At 43.3% G+C, this 15,342-nt stretch overlaps 2 protein-coding genes across 3 annotated transcripts in view; one reads left to right on the forward strand and one right to left on the reverse strand.

Moving 5' to 3' along the window:
• Positions 1 to 4,482, forward strand: part of nlgn2b (neuroligin 2b) — a gene marked incomplete at both ends in the record, with an annotated part of 39,420 nt that extends 34,938 nt beyond the window's left edge. For both annotated transcript variants that reach the window (XM_080779740.1, XM_080779741.1), the window contains 4 exons: positions 433 to 698; positions 1,141 to 1,294; positions 2,866 to 3,232; positions 3,546 to 4,482. In XM_080779740.1, the coding sequence (XP_080635866.1) occupies positions 433 to 698; positions 1,141 to 1,294; positions 2,866 to 3,232; positions 3,546 to 4,482 (1,724 nt within the window). The remainder of the gene's footprint in view (positions 1 to 432; positions 699 to 1,140; positions 1,295 to 2,865; positions 3,233 to 3,545) is intronic.
• Positions 4,483 to 13,129: 8,647 nt separating this feature from the next.
• On the reverse strand, positions 13,130 to 15,014 carry LOC308326715 (endonuclease domain-containing 1 protein). Its single transcript, XM_080779711.1, has 2 exons — positions 14,684 to 15,014; positions 13,130 to 14,284 (listed from the first exon to the last, which is right to left on the reverse strand). The coding sequence occupies exons 1-2, from the start codon at positions 14,990 to 14,992 to the stop codon at positions 13,676 to 13,678; spliced, it is 918 nt and encodes a 305-aa protein (XP_080635837.1). The 5' UTR covers positions 14,993 to 15,014; the 3' UTR covers positions 13,130 to 13,675.
• Between the last annotated feature and the right edge of the window lie 328 nt (positions 15,015 to 15,342).

Genomic DNA, 15,342 nt, shown 5'->3' on the forward strand with positions numbered 1-15,342 from the left:
TAACTGCTCTAGACAAGCAGGTTGATTGTGCTGCATGGCTGCCTGCGTCATCAGTGTGTGAAATGAATGGGTGAATGTAATGTGTAGCATTGTGAAAGCGCTTTGTATGAAGGCGCGATACGGTATGTAATTATGCAGCAGTAAGGTATCAGCAATGCATTTTTCACCCTACTGGGTGCTGAAGCCCCCAAACCACATAAACAAAATGAATGCTTGGACAACACTCGCAAACATTTCTGGACAACACCCACCCATCCTCTGTGTGAGTGCTGGCTATGAAGAATGCCAGGATGCTGCACTAACTGGAGGGCCGTCCGTGACCACATTGGAAGAAACAAGAGTTTTGGTTAAATCTAATTGACTCATGCTACAGTAATAGGACTTTTTTGACCATTTAGCATTCTTTATTCAACACCTATTTGTTGTTTGTAGGTCTGTTCCAGAGGGCCATTGCCCAGAGTGGCTCTGCCATCTCCAGTTGGTCAGTCAACTACCGGCCCCTTCCGTACACCAAGATCCTGGCCAAGAAGGTGGGCTGCAGGCTGGGGGACATGGCTGAGCTGGTGGACTGCCTAAGAAGGAAGAGCTTCAGGGAGCTGGTGGACCAGGATATACAGCCTGCCCGTTACCACGTGGCCTTTGGACCTGTAGTGGACGGAGACGTGGTCCCAGACGACCCAGAGATGCTCATGCAGCAGGTCAGCCCAGGGTCTGGCTTGGCTTGGTGTCATCAAATGCACGGCTCTAATGTGCCATCCATCCATCTCACAGTGGCAATTTACAATGTAGACATTTAGATGACACATTTAATAGAGACTTACTAAGTACAAGGTCAGACTAAGTGCCATGAACATTTGGATAAGTGGTCAAGGAATTTGAGTGCCAAGAAACTAAACTAAGAAATTGAACTACAATACCAAGCATGCGTCGCTAAACAATATACCTGGCAGCTAGGTCAACGTTCAGACATGGCCTATTAATGTGTGTGTGTGTGTGTGTGTGTGTGTGTGTGTGTGTGTGTGTGTGTGTGTGTGTGTGTGTGTGTGTGTGTGTGTGTGTGTGTGTGTGTGTGTGTGTGTGTGTGTGTGTGCGTGTGCGTGTGCGTGTGCGTGCGCGTGCGCGTGTGCTTTTTGCCACCAGGGGGAGTTTCTGAACTATGATATTTTGCTGGGTGTCAACCAGGGAGAGGGGCTAAAGTTTGTGGATGACAGCGAAGGAGAGGACGGTATCTCAGCAGCGTCGTTCGACTACACAATCTCCAACTTCGTGGACAATCTGTATGGATCTCCTGATGGTCAGAATGAGTCAGAAGTTGGCAAAACAATATGTGATTACATTAGCACATTTACAAGTTACTACAGCAATTTATGTAACAATTAAATTAAATTTCTTCTTTAGTATGTACTATAGTCCTACTAGACCCCAGGAAATTACATCTGGCTTTAAAAGATGACGGGCTGGGTTCGATTCCCGCTCGGGACGCTGTGGGTGCTGTGGGATACCGTGTCCCCTAGGGTAGGTATCCTCACAAAAAACATGCAGTAATCCTGGTCTCTAAACTGCCTCCCCCTGGCCAGCCCGGGCGTCTGATGTAGGGGAAAGGAACTCGTTGGAATAACATGTTCCTTCCACGCGCTACATCCAACCAGGGAAACTTCCCCCTGTCAGGTGTAAAGGAGCGACTTGGACACTTGAAGCTTGAAGGAAGCATGAGTTCAAGTCCGTTGCTCTCCCCATGTCCCCCATATATGGGGACTAGGTTGACGGAGGGTGTGTAGAGCCCAGGATCACATTAAATAATTGACACAGGGGTGAAAAATGGGTTACAAAATCGTGGGATAAAAAATATAAAAATAAATAAAATAAAAGATGATGGGATCTGTGAATGTGAATGTACTATATAGAGGATTCCGTACTGTGTTGTAGGCTCAATATGTTTGGAGGTTTGTCCCCTCCCTCCCTTGTCACCTCCCTCTTCACATTCAGTAGATCCTGTGATCTTTTGAGGCCAGATGCAATTTCTCTAGTAGGCCTATAGTAAATAATAAAAATAATAAAATGCCATGTTTTTACTTCTCTAATAACAACCTAAAACATGAACCTTGGTTCATGTTTTGCCTTTATGCCTTAAAGTCCTTTAAGTCTTTAAGGCATAAAGGCCTGCACTACGCTCAAATCTCGTGTTTCTCGTGGATGGCTCAGGTGACCTTAATACCTTTTCACGAGAGGAAAAAGCACGGATTGGGTTAACCTTTTAACGAAAAACCTTTTTATTTTAACCAGACAATAATCACGTACCTTACCTTTAATCTACCATCATGGTATATAAAGTCACCTCTCTTCTCCATCCTAGGTAAAAACATCCTCAGGGAGACCATAAAGTTATATATAAAGTCACCTCTCTTCTCCATCCTAGGTAAAACCATCCTCAGGGAGACCATAAAGTTATATATAAAGTCACCTCTCTTCTCCATCCTAGGTAAAACCATCCTCAGGGAGACCATAAAGTTATATATAAAGTCACCTCTCTTCTCCATCCTAGGTAAAAACATCCTCAGGGAGACCATAAAGTTATATATAAAGTCACCTCTCTTCTCCATCCTAGGTAAAACCATCCTCAGGGAGACCATAAAGTTATATATAAAGTCACCTCTCTTCTCCATCCTAGGTAAAAACATCCTCAGGGAGACCATAAAGTTATATATAAAGTCACCTCTCTTCTCCATCCTAGGTAAAAACATCCTCAGGGAGACCATAAAGTTATATATAAAGTCACCTCTCTTCTCCATCCTAGGTAAAAAGTTAAAAACATCCTCAGGGAGACCATAAAGTTATATATAAAGTCACCTCTCTTCTCCATCCTAGGTAAAAACATCCTCAGGGAGACCATAAAGTTCATGTACACAGACTGGGCGGACAGAGACAACACGGACATGCGCAGGAAGACGCTGCTGGCGCTGTTCACGGACCACCAGTGGGTGGCGCCGGCCGTGGCCACGGCCAAGCTGCACGCCGAGTTCCAGTCCCCCGTTTACTTCTACACCTTCCACCACCACTGCCAGACGGAGGCCCGGCCGGAGTGGGCAGACGCCGCCCACGGAGACGAGCTCCCCTACGTGTTCGGGGTTCCCATGGTGGGAGCGACCGACCTGTTCCCGTGTAACTTCTCAAAGAACGACGTGATGCTCAGCGCCGTGGTCATGACCTACTGGACCAACTTCGCCAAGACGGGGTCAGTACATCACAGATGTCAAGAACAATGTTTGGTTGTTGAAATATTGAGCGCTTTTAAAGTTGTGTGTGTGTGTGTGTGTGTGTGTGTGTGTGTGTGTGTGTGAGAGAGAAAGACGAGAGGAGAGGAAGCAATTGAAAGTGCATGCAATGACATAGGGGTTCTATTGTAGGACACTAATACATGTAGGATGCTTAAGGAATAGTCGCAAACCTCTGGTATGGGATGGGATTTCATACACGCGCCCGGACGATATATCTTTGTCCATATACAGTAAGTGGTTATCTTTACAGAATATTTTTCTCTCTTCCAGGGATCCTAACCTGCCAGTTCCTCAGGACACCAAGTTCGTTCACACCAAGCCTAACCGCTTTGAGGAAGTAATCTGGACCAAGTTCAGTTCTAAAGACAAGCAGTATCTCCATATTGGTCTGAAGCCTCGTGTCAGAGACAACTACCGGGCCAACAAGGTAGCCTTCTGGCTGGAGCTAGTACCACACCTGCACCACCTCAATGAGGAGTACTATAACTCCAAGACTACCCGCCTGCCGCCTGGTGGGCCACGCTGGAAGCCTAATACCGGCACTGGCACCCGCTCCACGACTCGACACCCCGTCGCTGCGACGTATGCGCCGCCTGAATTGGACCCCTATGGTTCCGAGCGGCCCCGCTACTCTCCTTTCCCTGAGGAGACCAGGGACTATTCCACTGAGCTGAGCGCGACAGTGGCCGTGGGAGCCTCGCTCCTCTTCCTGAATGTGCTGGCGTTTGCAGCGCTCTACTACAAACGAGACAAACGCCAGGAATTCCTGCAGAGACGCCACCGCCGCCTCTCCCCACAGCGCGGCAACACCATGGGCATGGGCATGGGCATGGGCGTCGGCATGGGAGTCATGGGGAACTCGCCACACAACGACCTGGTGCTGAGCCAAGAGGAGGAGCTCATGTCGCTGCAGATCAAACAGCAGAGGGTGGAGCTTGATCACGGCACACCGCTCCCTTCACGCGGCGTCCTCTGTGACCTGGACCCCCTGCGGCCACCCGTGTGCCCGCCCGACTACACCCTGGCACTGCGGCGCGCGCCGGAGGACGTACCACTGATGACGGCCATGCTCCCGAGCACCATCAGCGGGATGCAGCCTCTCCACCCCTTCAACACTTACCCCCCTGTACCTGCCCCCTCCACCACCCCTGTGTCCAGCCACAGCAACAATGCTCTGCCACACCAACACTCCACCACCCGTGTATAGGACAAGACAGAGATGCACCACACAAACTGCTGCCCTTCTTTCCTAACCTTCTATCTCAGTATTACCACCTCTGTTCTTCATTATACCTATATCTTATTTTATTTTATTTACAATTATAATTTGTTGTCATTTCTCATGAAGTCCTCAATTTCTCACATGAGCTGTGCTATGGCCCTTAAAGCTGCAGTTTATAAAAGTCTAGTCATTAAAATACCTCTAAAATGTAATTGTGAATAGGATTGATAAAAGAAACCTCCCTGCCAAACCATCAAAGTCATCACAAGACTCTCCTTTGCACCACTATAGCGCTTTCGAAACCAGGTGTCGAGATGAGACACTAATACAGCTTTAAGCTTGTCGCGCTCTTTTGAAGAAGAGCTTGCTAATTGCAATCATGAAGGCAACTTATTTGCAGCTTGGTTGTTTAGAACGCACTTGTGACATTGTGAAGCTATGTTATCATGGAATACACATTTCATGTTCATGCGTCAGTAAGTAGGAGTCATGTCCGGAGTCAACACATGCCCAAACAGAAGGTTCTAGTAGGAGTCATGTCCGGAGTCAACACATGCCCAAACAGAAGGTTCTAGAGTCATGTCCGGAGTCAACACATGCCCAAACAGAAGGTTCTAGAGTCATGTCCAGAGTCAACACATGCCCAAACAGAAGGTTCTAGAGGCATGTCCGGAGTCAACACATGCCCAAACAGAAGGTTCTAGAGTCATGTCCGGAGTCAACACATGCCCAAACAGAAGGTTCTAGAGTCATGTCCGGAGTCAACACATGCCCAAACAGAAGGTTCTAATCAGTAAGTAGGAGTCATGTCCGGAGTCAACACATGCCCAAACAGAAGGTTCTAGTAGGAGTCATGTCCGGAGTCAACACATGCCCAAACAGAAGGTTCTAATCAGTAAGTAGGAGTCATGTCCGGAGTCAACACATGCCCAAACAGAAGGTTCTAGTAGGAGTCATGTCCGGAGTCAACACATGCCCAAACAGAAGGTTCTAATCAGTAAGTAGGAGTCATGTCCGGAGTCAACACATGCCCAAACAGAAGGTTCTAGATGATTCCATTTTCTGGACACGCTATACTGTATGCAGCTTTAAAGGCCCAACCTGGAATCGGAGTGTGGAAACTCCTGCTGAGCTACTATCAACCTACAATATTGTCTTTATGTTGTGAATTATTGGATTGAAGATACAGTATATTGACTGAACTATGAACTGACATTGTTGGACAGGAGTTTAAACAAGGTTTGTCTTGTTAACTTTTTCTTTCTTTTTTTTTTGTAATGATTGGGTATGAACATTTGTGAGCTGACATTCTTGTCTGTCAGTACCCTACCTTTAGAAAAGAAATCTGTATATCCATAACTGATATGCTTAAAACATTTCCAGATTGGGGCTAAACTGTTGGGCTGTACAGAAAATGACTGAATCATACACAGTCTGTGGGAGCCTGGAATCCAGGCTGTCGATTATAAGCCACTCCAGATCTGCCACACATGCTCTAAACTTGTCCATCAATTTGTTGGTTTATTCTCTCTCTGTCTCCCTTTCTCTCTTTCTCACTGTCAATTCATGTAGCTCCTTTTCATTTAACTTTCTTTTGTTTTACCTAATCCCATGTCATTTCCATCTCCACATCTCTCCTCTTTCTCGCAAATACTTCTAGACTCCTTTTTTCCTATCTGGGGTCTTTTATACAGAAGAGAAAAAAAATACTAAACATAAATGTAAATGATGTGTTATTATTGATAAATTGTAATGATATGAATGAAAAACAAAAAGTGATATTCTGATATCTCGTTTTTACCAGCAATCTTGGTGCCAAGTACTGTGATAAAGTTCCTCTCTCACTGGAGGTTCACTGGACCGCCTAGAGGGACCCATCCTGACTCTATCTTACAAAAAGAATTTCCATCATAAAGTGCCAACCCTTTCATGTTTTCTTTCTAGCCTGGATCCATCCCATAGACCCCGCCCACTCTCTGAGTGGACTGAAGCTTCACACAGGACGCAGCTTCAGTCTGATAATCAGGGTAATTTTCTTTCTGATCTCCACCCCATTTTTCCTTTTTTTCTCTCCCTAAACACTCAGTGTTGCACTGTGGCTTGTCTCTTCTGAGAGGGAATTCAAATGTAATATATCCTTGTAAAAAGAGAGCATATTAACAGTATTTAGTTTGCTATCTGGGAATTTGCATGATGTTTTGTGTGTGTGTGTGTGTGTGTGTGTGTGTGTGCGTGTGTGTGCGTGTGCGTGTGTGTGCGTGTGCGTGTGTGTGTGTGTGTGCGTGTGCGTGTGTGTGTGCGTTTGCGGGCAGAGGAGTGGATTTACTTTTCCCCTCAATATTGATTTTCACGGTTTGCCTTGTTTTCTGGATTTGTTTTTAGTTTACATATATTTATTTTTTATCTCACCTGCACTTTGTGGTACTGTAATTAAAAATGGGTATTAAGAAATGAAAATGGCATACAGCTATGATTATACTGTAACAAGGAGGGTAAATATTTCTGTTTTACTGTTTTTCATCCCCTGACTCTAAAGGCTAATTTATTCTTCGTTTGTGTTTAAGGGCGATGTGTGATGAAGTATAAATTAGCCTTGAGGTTGCACCAACACTTACCCACTATAGTGTAAAACTCATTATTACTCTCTCCCTATTTTTCTTCTCAGTTAAATTGTTTTTGTTTTAATCTGTGAAGTTTGCACATGTCATCTCAATCACACCTGAAAAACAGCACTTTTTAGTTGTGGGAAAAGAAATACTACTTGACATGAATAGTCTACCAGAATTGTCTGGTTTAAAAAAAAGAAGATACGAGTAGAATTTTACTCTCCCTAAAAAAAAGGGTCAAGTCTTTTGAGCGACATTAATCACCACACTTCAAATGTTGGAAGACTGAACTGACACTTTTACTCTTTTTGTGGGCTCTTTTTGTTGTTTCGACATCCTCCCTTCTGGGAGAAAAAGGGTCAACGGTAAGATAGACTGAAGATGGTCAAAGGTGAGAAAGCCTTTGTACGCACGTTTCAGACCTTCGCACAATTGAACGCAGAGACGGGTCAGCCTCTGTCTGGACACTTATCAAGAAACGGGTACAAAGGGGACATTAGGACTGACACTGTACCAGTAGTGATGCTGGAATAGCTCCTTGACAGACAGTGATCTGACAATGTAAAGAGGGGGGGAAAAAAAATATACAACCCAAAAAAAAAAAAACAATAAAAAAAAATTGACAAAAAAACACAATACCATATCCCAGGAAACCGAGGCCAGTGGGATTCATTTCCTTCTTAACGCGTTCTCTATCCTGTCCACTTTGGATGGTAACACACTGGACCCGGACTGCCATCCCTCTGGCTGGACTGGAGAGCTAAAAGGGATGGGGGGGGGGAGGGGGAAATCATACATGAAACAAACTGTACATTTTTTAAGCATAAGAGAACAAACTGAAATTTGTAAATATTATGTTTATTGTTTGCTTTGAGTGATTGGCCAAATCTTTTCTTTGTGACAACAGGTGCAAGTTTAGACTGATTTTTAGCACTTACGTGTATGTTTGATTCTCGTTTTCCTATAGATTTCAAGGTCAAATTCCAACAAGTTTATGGGCACATGCAGACATTTACTATCATACATGAATGACCTGTTAATGCAAGCTACTGTATGTTGAAAATCACAGCATGGTTATACGGTCATCATTAATATAAAGAAGAAAGCTAATGGCTCAAGGCCCAGATATGATGAAGGATGAATGCATACAGCTCTACTTGACTCTCTAATGACTCTCAAGCAAGACACACACATTTGGAACCACCACATCAATCATGAAGGCAGCTTTTGACTGAAAAGAGTCCTTTCGCATTGGTTACATAGCCAAAGATTCAAGAGCTGCAGTGGAGGGGAAAAATAAAACAACGAGACAACCATGATTAGAGCTATGTGCTCAACGCAAACCACAAGACAAGTCTCAGTAGTGGCAATGATGAAGGGAACAGTTGTCAATATCTCACATTGTCTTGAGCGTTAACGTACAGTATTACCCACTGTTCTTTGCACTTATTTCTATATTTTGTAGTTGTGTTGCTAATATATTTTACAATCATATTTCCCATAAACACTCTTATTTAAACAACATGCACATGAAACCTAGCATCCCTATTATGGACAAAATGCCAAAATAGGTGAACACTAGTCAAAAATGGATGCAGCGAAAATAGACTTAAGATTTGGTGAAAATAGCAGCTTACATGTCACAGCGTAACATTTTCACTATTTGACGTACATCATAGTATATACTGTACAGTACAATGTTTAAGTGGTTATGTTTTGGGGGTTTTTCAGCTTTAGTTGCACAAACAAGCTTTTAGGATAAATACATTACTTTCTTTTTTCCTGGTTAACAGTTGTTGGGACAGCCAACACAATATGGAAGCACACACGCCATGTTTACATATTTACACTACAAATTTAATGTTGGCTTATGGTCTTTAAAAATAAAAAACAAAAACACATTAATAAATAACCAAACAAAAAACTAAACATTACAAAGAATCCAAATATCTTCTTATTCCAATTTTTTATGGTGGAAAGGAAAAATAACGGCTTGCACCTGTTTGTCAATCTCTTTTCATTTAGTCTGACTCAGTAATCTGCTTGAAGCTCAAGATACTGTGAGAGAGCGTAATGAACGACATGGTTTGAAAGAATGAAAGATAATATTTCTATTTCAAATAGAGGCTATTATTACACACTGTATGTTGTGTATCTGAACTGGAAAACATTAAAAAGGATATTCTTAAACAAATATTAATTATTTTTTAATTATTTTCATGCATGTCCATGTTTGTATTTGATACAGGGGGGGAGTTGAGAAATAATTGGCTCAAGGGTTGTCCGGTTGGCACAGGTAAAGTGCCTGCCACCAATGGTTATACTGCCATATACTGAGTGGCCAAAAACCTACTTTTCTGGCCCATACATCCAAACAGAAAAGTCCTATCTGATTGCATTAAACAACGTTATAAACGACATTAAACTCACTTTGCCACTCGATTTCCAATTCACTTTATGCATGCGCATACCCTCTATTGGGATCCTATTCTGCCAAATTCTCTCCAGCGACAGCTCAGCCTCATCACACGAAGACAAGTCTGTGGGAATCCTAGCTCTGGTCCATAGCCCTAATGCCGGGCTATGGAACAGAGCTATGGGAATCCATGAGGAAGGCCTGTCACATTGTTTGAATTTTTTTCTATTGCTACAAAATGATGTATCACTATTCCTGTACTTTCCTCTTCTGTGTCCCATGCACAAAGTTCCTTGTCACAGAAATCTCTTCAGCTCATCTAGGTCAACCAATCATTACATCCTTGTGGAAGGAGGACTGTGGAACTGCCAATCAGGAGTCCAGAAAGCGGCATTTATTTCAGCCCATGCCTCCCTCCAGTCTCTGAAATTCCTCGCCCTTGAGTAACCCTGATCACTGCTACACCTGCCACCCTCTCAAAACCCTACAGGTTTACTTACATATCCCAAGTGGAATTTATATGTGCCTCCTATACTCATACATGTATTTCACTTTCCACAATGCCATGCTCTTTCAGTTACATAACCTGTCTCTCCTCCCCCCTCCCAGGTCCACATGGGGATGCTGTTGAATAGCCGAATACCATACTCGATCAGCTCCCTCTCTGAACGCCTCATTTTACTGGGTGATTTCAACCTACACCCTGCACAGACAAGTACATATCTTCACGTTACTTATTATCTTATGTCTAATCTTATCTCCTTGTCTTCTCTTCATCTAACCTCTCTGTTACTCTGCTTCATGTACATGACCAGCACTTTGTAACCTTCTCAATATCTTTTCACTCTCCCATTTAAACCTACTGATGGAACCTACGGTCTCTAAAACCCCTCCTCATGTCTTGACTTGTATTGTCTTGTATCCTCTCCTCTCTTCCCTCCCTCTCAACTGAGTCTGCAACCTCCCCCTTTTTCTAAACTGCCTTTGACCGTCACAGCCCCCTCTCTTCCAAGTCAAGCTTCTTGGTTATCCAAAACCCTCAGAGTTGAGTGAACATGTCTCAGGGCAGCTGAAAGGAAGTGGACCAATCCTATGACCTCTCTCACTCACTTTTCTCTGACTGCTGCCTCTCAATTTCCACTGATAAGTCCTCTTTTCTATTGCACTTTTCAGATTCAGTCTCCTGCCTCTACCCAAGGAAGCACCTTCTCCTCCCTCCTTTGACCCCCTCACTAACCCATCACTCACCTACCTTGATAAGGTGATGATGTCATCATCAGAAGCTCTTTCTCCCATCTTTCCACTAATCAATCATCTAAAGCACTTAACTCTAACCCCAACATATCACGCCTTCCTTCTCTCCTCTGTCCTACTGATGTCCTGGAATTGGTGTCATCCACCAGACTGATGACCTGTCCTCTAGTCTAGACCACATCCCCTCCTCAATCTTTCACCAATCTACTCCCATGCATTACTAGCATCATCAACTCCACATCCATAACCTCAGGCGTGCCACTCCCGTCTGTCTTCAAGTAAGATATGTTTTCAATTCATTATAGCATATTAAATGTTGTAATTGCACATGGGAAATACATAGATTTATAGGGCTGATATTTCAGACCACCATTTTTTTTGTTATGTTTTTTTGTGGCTTTAACCTTTATTTTATTTATTTTTTATGGAGTGACAGACAGTAGGCTGACAGGAAATGGGGAGAGAGATGGGGGGGAAGACATGCAGTAAAGGCCGTCGGGATCAGGAGTCGAACCCGCGGAAAGGTGAGCCAAGGTGCCTGGACCATTGAGCCATGGCCTAAATGTAAAGAAGCATCTAAGGCCTGGACAGGAACAGGTTTCTTTTATTTGCTTTCAGATCCACTCTCACCTCCACGCTCCATTACCTCTGAGAATAATGTGATTTGCAACATAAATATTCCAGTTCATATTTTGCTATGCAGCGTGTGGCTGTGATAGCTGTATCTGTAATGCAGATGTTATGTTGAAACGTTTACTGTGTAGAATTTCTAAAAGGATATTCCAACACAGAATGCAAGCTAAGTGAACAAGATGTGCAAAATAAAATGAGATAAATCTTTTTTTGACATTCACATTCGAGACGAAAGAAATATAAATATGCAGTGATTCTGATATTTGTTCCACACATTCTTGGAAGCAAGATATTCTCATTATGAAGTTTTGTTCTCTCAAACGCAAATGGACCCATGTGAAGTGAGGGGCGCTAAATAGACACTATGCCTATTTGCTCACACATGGCGTAAAAAATCTTCATTCATTGTCAACAGGAATTTTATGTTTGTGTAGGACAACAATAGACACTACTGTATGTCATTTGCTCAGACACTATGATCGTGTGTGTGTGTGTGTGTGTGTGTGTGTGTGTGACTGTGTGTGTGTGTGTGTGTGTGTGTGTGTGTGTGTGTGTGTGTGTTTATGTATATATATATATATATATATATGCAGACCAAAGAGAACTTCCCCAGGGAAAGGACATGCAAGCACCTGACGAAGCCAAACGGCGAAACGCGCCGTGCAATAAAAAATGAAGCATAAATTATCATGTCCTGAGTCTCTGGAGTGTGCGGTCCCTTCCTTTCCCTGGGGAAGTTCTCTTTGGCCTGCATTTATACCTTGCCTAACAGCACCTCCTCCACCTGGATGTGCATGAGAAGCTATCTGTTATATATATATATATATATGAAGTGTCTGGTGCTGGGAGCAGCGTACTGTGTGGCCCTGGTCTTTCCCTAATGGGACTGATCGTGGGGAGCTACTCACCTAAGTTGGGACTTGATCACCCCGGCTGGGTCACCAGAGTGAGGGGTATGATGTTGCAAGACCCGAAATCCCGATGACCTTGGGATACATCACTGAGGATACGTCCCATGTGCATCCATGCAATGTTTTTTTTGTTCTCATATATATATATATATATATATCCGAAGGTGGGCTGCCCCATTGTTGTGCAGAGGACATGCAGTAATGCTTTGTCACTAGAGGGCAGTGAAAGTCAGAAAGAAAGAATGTCAGCCCTGTTTAATTTATGCAGTCTACAACTGTTGCATAATGCTCAAGATAGCAATCTACAAGCAAAACCCAGGGCACTGTGCCAACAACACCCCCTTCCAATGGCTTGTGATCTCATGGATATAGTAGGAATGTCTGTGAAGGTGAAGGACAATTCTTCTAAGTTCTGCTGCCAAAGTGGAATTCATGATAAATCTCACTACCGGTATCTGGCTGCAACAACCCTGAGTAAACTGTACAAATCCTTTGATACTATCGTGTTGGATAGGGCTATTAGATTTTTCTTTATTTTTTTAAACAATCTTCTACAATTTGTACAATTATAGAGGTACCCTTTATGAACTTTTATGAAATCATCATAGTATACAGAAATAGATTTATCAATTTGATTTAAAAAAATGTAATAGCCCGAAGCAAAGACTGGTGTAGACTAGGGCTGTGTAAATTCCTCAATTCCAGAGAGAGAGAGAGAGAGAGAGAGAGAGAGAGAGAGAGAGAGTTTACTACTGCAGTCTGCAACCAAAACTTTATTTAAATAAAGTGTAGATAAATGATGGTGCAGGATTAGGCGACCATATACTGTATTTGCTTATGGCTATTATCTTTTCTCACATATTTGTCTAATGATGAAATGAAGACACAGCACAAAGTATACAGTATACACCTCTGCAAACAAAAACTAAACTTTGAGAACACATTTTGTAAATCCGTTATGAAAATCACAGTTGAGTGCATAGTATATTAAGGAACACAAACACATATTTTATTTAAAGGAATATACTTCTTGCACTGGAGAATCTCTGCTTTATTCCCGATAGTGATAGTATATAGCTGAGAGACAGGAAAGGCGGGACACAGAGGATGACATGTTCTAAAGCACCTCAGATTGGATTCAAACCCGGGTCAGCTACAGGAAGTACTATAGCATAAGCCATACAGCTTCACAATAACAACAACAAATACGGTATGTTGTTTCAGGACCTCACTGGCCTAGAGTATAACCTTTTAATTTCAAGGATCCACGGCTCCCACTTCGAGAACCACTGGTATAACTAACATGAACTAACATTGAAGCAAGCAGAATGAAACGTGAACACAGAATTGGGGAGCTCTCAGATTGTGTGGAAGAGGTACAGAGGAAGGGGCGAGGGAGAAATACAGTTGTCATAGAAGATCTGAAGGCTCTGATCCACATCCATCCGGCTCTTCAGAATCATCTCCAGCTCTTGGACCGTCATCTCGTGAACTTTGTTGCTCTCCTTGGCATTTTTGGCCAAGGCAGCGTAGGAGGGGAAGCGGATGCGAACGTTGTGCGGTGAGTTGCGGTCATATTCGGTGCAGCAGTAGGCTGACCATATGTCTTCTGGGATGGCCACGCGGTCTTGGTTGTTCCGGCGGATCATGTTGCCAGTGGTAGTGACTCCAGTGACGATGTACGCGGTGCCACGGCAGAAGTTGTTGAGGCGGACGCGCAGGCGCTCCTCGTACTCACGCCAAGGCCCGATGTTAAACTCCCGGACCTCTGGGACAACGTTGGTGAGGGTGTAGGTAGCGGCACGGTCATGAGGGTCAGATTGGTGCTGATCTGGGTTCAGGTGAGCCCTCTCATATATAACCACATCGGAATAGTCATCAAGGACGGCCTGGCTGTCCTCAAACTTCATGTGCAGGTAGCCAGTGGGGAAGGGGAGCATGTTTCCATTCCCGTCCATTTCTGCCAACTGAGGATCGAAATACAAGAACATATTTGCAAAAGATACAGAAATATACAGGTTATCTTGGATGTGTACAGTAGGTCATATGACAGTGAAGCCAAAACCGCTTATATGTTCTGAGCTTTCAACTTCTTCATGAGCAGTTAGAGATGTGCCGTATACCTACTGATGATTTGGAGCAGGACCCACTCCTAAATGCCACTCTAAATCTATGCACACAATAAGACATCATTGTTGCTTAAACTAACTAACAATTTAAAATCCTTTGTTTTAATTGACTCATATGGGTCCATTTGCTTACACGTGTACACTCTCAGAGTAAAATTAAGCTTTATTTTGTAGTTTCGTGTGAACTTTTATAGGATATAATTAGCTATATTAAACACACAAAGAATAGTGTCTGACCTGTGGCTCATACATCCAGGGGTAGTCCACTCGTCTGTCTGCCTCCGTCTTCTTGAAGGTATACGCTGAGTAAACCGGTATGCGTTTGAGAGGGTCGTACAGGGTCACGAAACGTGGTTTATCGGCATAACGCTGGCAGATCTTTTTCAGCCTGGTTTCGATGATCCCCCGCGGCGGTGTTCCCATGTACAGGGAGTCCTTGCATCTCTCTACATGGTTGAAGTCCCGAACGACTGTAGAGGAAGTATGGAGCACAGACTGGATCAGAGCGAGAGCCAACACCACCCAGTCGTGGCCTGAAACGTGCATCTTGTCCTACTAGTCTGTATTATGTCTCCTGCAAAAGAACAGTGAGGGAGAACATGTCCAGTTATAATAACTGGACTATAAAAAAATGTAACGCATCTGATATGCAAAACATTTCAAACATGACGGGCCACCTAACCCATGTGGGTGTGGGTTGACCTTAAGTTAACCTACATTATATTGCTACTGCCCGCTATGTGTCTGATTGAAAAAGTAAAGAAGAAATATATGCATAACATTAGTAACAAATAGAGTATATAACATTAAATAATATACAAAGAGAAGATACAACGTATTATTAGTGTTTATCTTCTAGAGAAAGTAATGACGTTGTTTGCTTTGGAATTATTGTT

The sequence above is a fragment of the Protomyctophum bolini genome (assembly GCF_963924005.1).
Source record: "Protomyctophum bolini genome assembly, chromosome: 13".
Taxonomy (NCBI): Eukaryota; Metazoa; Chordata; class Actinopteri; order Myctophiformes; family Myctophidae; genus Protomyctophum; species Protomyctophum bolini.

Bases quoted from the DNA above. Each gene is read 5' to 3' on its own strand.
- LOC308326715 (XM_080779711.1), bottom strand. From the start codon at position 14,992: ATGCACGTTTCAGGCCACGACTGGGTGGTGTTGGCTCTCGCTCTGATC. The intron at 14,285-14,683 runs GTCAGACACTAT...TTCGATCCTCAG, and splicing joins CCTGGATGTATGAGCCACAG to TTGGCAGAAATGGACGGGAA.